Genomic DNA, 5,816 nt, shown 5'->3' on the forward strand with positions numbered 1-5,816 from the left:
TTAAAAAAGAAATGCCAAGTATCCGAGCAGGGCTGTATGCATTACATGCATAAAGTAGACAGTGACCTGATCTGGTTCGCACGCACACTGACGTGACTCTCAAGTGACGATTCTGGCACATTTGCACCAACATGTTGCACCTCAACTTTTTTTATTTATTCAACGAAAATCTGTTTCTGAAGCACATGACCGTTTACACATCTCAGCCAAGTCAAACAATGCCGCTGATGAACAATGCACAAATAACATACATAGATGCACAACCTACTACTAGAATTACAAAGCCCATCTATTTCGTATCTATCACTCTCATTTGTGCTCTATGAGCTCTCTGGATCATCTTCTTTTCTTGCTTCAATAACACTAGTACCAGCTTTTCAGCTGCTGAGCTTTCTTCTCCAACATAATATTTCTTTTTTCCTTCTCTAAGATCACCCTGGCATCCTTCTTCACATTCTGGTCACAGAAATTTTACCCACTGTGTAAATTCTGCAGCAAATAAGAGCATATAACATTCAGATCACAGCATTCTGAAACACACTAAGCATAAAAAAGTTGCTATTGAGATGCCCGCAGAGGCTGCGCTGAAGGTATGATTTCTTAATGCACTGAGATATACCTATAAACAAATGCTGCATGCTGCTGCTACTAGTGGATTTATACCTTAATTGGAAGGGGTTTATGGCATTGCTTCTGTTTTATTCATCTTAACAAATGCTAGTGTAGAGGAAGCTAATGTAAATCTGCCAACACCATTTCTTATCAACACCCGCTGTTCCCATATATGTACCGTTTGCGTGTTCTTGGACACAGTATAGCATGTAATTTTCATAAGAACAGAAAACAGATTGTTTGACATGACGGAAACAATAGTATGGAACATTGTATTCCAATGAAAGAATATATAGAATTGATCTTATATTTTTTACACTTGATAATGATTTACATGTGTAAATACCTATGAGACCAGTCACCTCTCCATCATTCTCCACTTCCTGTCATGTTTCCTTCAACAGCAATACGATCATGGTGTGACTTAATAGCAAGAGCTTGGCATTCTGTCAACTACTAGAAGCAACACAGCAGCATAGCAAGCAACAAGGCTTATCAGAAATTCATCTCTCACGGAGAGAGCACGCGGACGACAATACAAATCCACGGCAGGATCCATCAGCAGTTCACCTTGCTCGGACGGTAGGGAAGGGACCTCACCTCGGGGTGGGAGTCGAGGACAGAGCTCGGGGCGTCAGCCGACAAAGCAGCAACAACGGGACGGGAGGCGCCGCTCGATCTCCCAGTCGCGGACGGAGGAGGATCTCTTCGCCGGTGAGGCTTGGACGGGGAGGAGCTCGGACAGGGCGGTCAACCCGGCAGAGAGGGCCGGTCGTCGTTGCTGGAGCTTCAGGTGAAGCCACCAACATGCTCAACCACCCCTCCGCCGCACATAATCGCCACTACCACCCGCTCCCACTCTGCCGGTGAAGACCATCGCCACCGCCGGACCTAGGGTTAGCCCTCAAAGCTAAACGATTTGGGGATTTTTTTCTTTTAATCCAATATACGGACTTCGTCGTAATAATTTGTTAATACCATAGGTGGTATCAGCAAAAGTACCAGGCCGCCAGGCGCGTGGCCGTAACCTACTCGTATCACACGTGTCAGCTGCACATGCTAAATGGACCAAAACCAATCCGTATGTCAAGTTGATGTACTGTGCGACCACGTTTCGCAAGTTTGTGTATCAAATTGCACATCCAAGACAAGTTTATGTACCTAGGGTGTTATTAGCTCCAAAAATATGGCTGTAAACTAACAAACAACTTGAGTAATGTAGGGTCTAAGAGCTCCATCATACTATACTGACACCATGGCATGTTAGGCTAGCTATTAGATGTTGTTCATTGACTTGTTAATCTCATTTTTCTTTGACCCCCGGCAACGGCCTTATTAATTTAAGGTAGGGCTACGGCCTTCTGTTTAAAAAAGAAATGCCAAGTATCCGAGCAGGGCTCTATATAAAGTTTCTTGCTCCCGTTACACATGCAATCCTACCTACATGGAGCTGCTTGCGAACATGTTGGTCACCGCGGCAATCTGAGACATGAACTTGCCCATCGCTAGCTCCGGCAAGCACATGGGAACAGCGATACACTCGTCGCCGTTGGTGTCCTTGCAGCTTACATAGATACTCGACAGCGTCGCAAAGATACCCGCAGCCCCTGGCGTACCGCCGCCAGCGTACTCCGCCCAGCCGCCTAGTTCCAGCGAGTCATTCCCGCAGCGGCTCATGTCTGACACCGCGAAGCCCCCGTCGAACAGGTCCGCCCCACGGTACTCGTCCCTTGCCACGAGGTCTAGCACTGACATCGCGTACTCGTCGGTGAACTTGAGCTTGGCCTCGCGCAGCAGCTCCACCGCGCGTGCGAGCGAACCCCGGCAGAGCTCGTCGGTGCTAACATCAGCCGTTGTTGCGCCGAAGACCGCGTTGCCATAGAACCCTAGCGGGAGCCGGGGTTCGCGTTTCCAGCTTCCCCGTGCGTTTTTGGCGAGTATTACTCGCACCTGCTTGTGGGGCGCGTACCCTAGGGCCGCTACCCTGCATCGCCAAACGGCCGCTGTGATGAGCTCGAACACCGTTGAGGAACTCCCAAGTCGCCCTGGTAATCCCGTCCGCAGTGCGGCCATCTCATTTGCGCCAAAGAGGAAGGACTTAGTCACCAATCCGTCTAATTGTGGTGGCATTGAGGTCAGCTTCCGCTTCATCGGCTTGGCATCATCGGTAGGCAAATCCTCCGGGGCCATGACCGCAGGTACAGATGTAGTATCTGGTAGAGAGGACGCAAGAAGGTGTCTCTCCCACAAAGGAGAGACGGCCGGAACTGGTTGGCCTCGTGCTAGGTCAAGTATGCATCTAAGGATCTGGACCATGCCGAAGCCATCCGCGACGTTGTGGCACATCCTGATCGCGGGGACGAGACGCCTCCGCAGCTGAACTGGGTCATCTACATATACATATATATAGAACAAAAATATTAGCGGGCCGAAGGATGCTAAAACAAATACAGTTAATTAATCAATCGAAAAGCTACACATTCATGCCAGGTCTCGAACGGATGCAGATTGCAGAAACCTATTGGTATCCAATATGTGGAGTACCTGCAAGTAGAGCAACGGCTTGCCGATGACAGTTGTGAGGTCGCCCACATCACACATGAGCTCCTCAACGCAAGGGTATGGTGGCACCAGCGGCTTCTTCAACTCCTCCAGCCGCACGTTAGCATGCGCCTCCACGAACACCGCTCCTTCCGCCGTGCAGTCCACCACTAGCTTCTTCCTGCCTGAGACCTCCCGCAGGCGGCCGGCCACAGGGTAGTAGTAGACCAGCGCCTCCGCGAGGCCGGCCTTGAGGGAACTCGCCAGTTGCTCGGGCGCACCTCCGGGGACACGGCACCGGAAGAACTCGATCTCAGTAATGTATTGACGCAGCCCTGGAGAGCTGTCCAAGTCAGACAGTGACCTGACCTCGCGCGCCGTCGCTCGAGCAGGCGCTACCAGCTCAGGCTTCCTGCGGTGCGCCGTGAAGGTCACCATTGCGTGCGCGGTCAAGTATTGATGTACTATAGTCTATATGAGGCTAAGACGAAGCTGGTAGCTAAACATGTATGTGGAGGAAGCACCGTACAACTCTAGCTAGCAGTCTGGCACTTTATATCGTACTGATTTCTCGTAAGGTGGGAGCGACTCCTAGGCGAGCGACCAGGCAACCAAGAAAATAAAAGAAGTGAGCGAGACTCTGTCTCAACTCTCAAGAGCCGGCAAACCTCAATCCTAACGCCTTGGGACAAGTTACTGTCATTGTCAGTTATAATACTACGTGAAAGCCGTGTATATCTTCATAGACTTTGTAGTCGTAGCGCCGTTTAGTTTAACTTTGTAGTTGTAACCAGATTCTAGTAATGTGGATAGTGCTGCTTTGACAAAGTCACGACCTCACTGAGGTGGTAACCCGGACATTAGACCGGGTACTCATGCCTTTCTTCCTTTCCTTCAACCCCCATTACGGTGCCGACGACCCTGTTGAACATAGCAATGTAGGGCAACATAGGTTTCTGGACATGACGAGCTAAGAGAATTGGGACAACAAAAGAGAGCTTAAGATGTGCCAAGGCGGGATCAGCCTCTTTTGCTTAAACGAAGTCCTTAGATATTTTTAGGAGCTGGTAGGGTGCAACGACCTTCTCGCCAAGACGGAATCACAGACCGACTAACAGCACAGCCGAAAATCTAGCTAGCGGCTACACGTCCCTGATGGCTGTGAAAAGAACTATCTATCCACATTTAAATCGTGTATTAAGTCAAGCAATTGATGAAATATCTCTCAATCTTTGCTACTAATGACTAATTATTAAAAAATTGTCCAAATCCTTGTTTTAAATGGTATACAAGAAATCATTTTTTAGAGCGAAATTTGGAGCAAAAACGGGATGAATCGTGAGTTGCCAACAACTCACAAGTCAACTTTGGTCGAAGACACACATCTAGAAGTGTTGACGAGTGCTAGTACGGGCGGGACTTGTCTGTACTGTGCGCCCGTACCACATGGCATCAACTTTGCCTTGCCAAACAGAGCAACTTTTGTGATAACGTCTATTATTATCAAGACTCTAGCCGCCGCACAGAGAGCCATCATTCTTATATTGTATCAAAAACACACCCTGAGGAAAATCCACTGCTTCACCACTGTTGTAATTGGGATCTCCTCCCGATTAGCGACCTTGTAAGAACATATATTTGGTATTGATCTAAGTAATTTTACAATGTTTCTATCTTTGATTTTGTTATTATGAGTGAGTAGTCCTCACATGCTATGGGTTGAGGATTAGCCTCCATCAATTATGTGCATTTAATTACATGGGAATATTGCATGGTGATTTCATAGGATATTTGTATTTGTATCATTGTCTTTTAACTCAATACGAGTACTTGTGAGGTACCCAGGACATCGAGGATTGATCAAGGTTCGAGGCGAGATGTGTGATAAACAACGTCTACGCGTGAAACCTAGTGACAACAAAGGGATCATAATATTCCTTTGTATTTTACTTAATAATCATTCATAGCCAGATGTTTAGTAATATAATAGTTGGTGTTTTGGCACATGGGAGCATATGCTCCCTTTATTTTGAAATGCATGTTACATACATTTTGAAATTTCAAAAAATTGAAACGAAAAATTCAAACGTACATCTTCACGTGCTACGCGCTCACAAAGTTGTTTCATAAAAATCAGACTTGTCGTGTGACGTGTGTAAAAAAGACAAAATTCAATGCTGAAAATAAGGCTTTTCAGGAGATAAATTTTCTCTTTTTTACACACACCACAAAACATATTGGTTCCTCGCGAAACTTGATGAACGTACGTATATTGTGGAGATGTACATGTAGAATTTTTTTTCAAATTTTTTCGATATTTCGAAATATAATTTTTTGATAGAGGGAGCATATGCACCCGGGAGCCGAATTGAATTTCCCTATGGCTCGAATGGGCTATTGTATTTCAGATGTGCTGCCCACAAATCCCATCTATGTTAGATCATTTACACATAAATGTGCTTAATTTTATCTTTATCACATATGTATCCATAGCTGTAGGTGAAACTACAACCCTGGTCTATCTCCATCCATCGACACGACTCAAAAGATAAAGTAAACTGGAATGGTTTGGTAAACGTGAGATAGAACAAACTAGCAAGTTTTGTAGATGTTCCTTAACCATTAGCAAGTGTTTCCCAAGGTTCAATAAACCGAGGTATTTT

At 46.3% G+C, this 5,816-nt stretch overlaps 1 protein-coding gene across 1 annotated transcript; it reads right to left on the reverse strand.

The window, feature by feature from the left end:
• Positions 1–3,032: 3,032 nt before the first annotated feature.
• On the reverse strand, positions 3,033–3,591 carry LOC124708501 (acyl transferase 1-like). Its single transcript, XM_047240186.1, has 2 exons — positions 3,157–3,591; positions 3,033–3,050 (listed from the first exon to the last, which is right to left on the reverse strand). The coding sequence occupies exons 1-2, from the start codon at positions 3,589–3,591 to the stop codon at positions 3,033–3,035; spliced, it is 453 nt and encodes a 150-aa protein (XP_047096142.1).
• Positions 3,592–5,816: the final 2,225 nt, after the last annotated feature.

The sequence above is a fragment of the Lolium rigidum genome, chromosome 1 (genome assembly GCF_022539505.1).
Source record: "Lolium rigidum isolate FL_2022 chromosome 1, APGP_CSIRO_Lrig_0.1, whole genome shotgun sequence".
Taxonomy (NCBI): Eukaryota; Viridiplantae; Streptophyta; class Magnoliopsida; order Poales; family Poaceae; genus Lolium; species Lolium rigidum.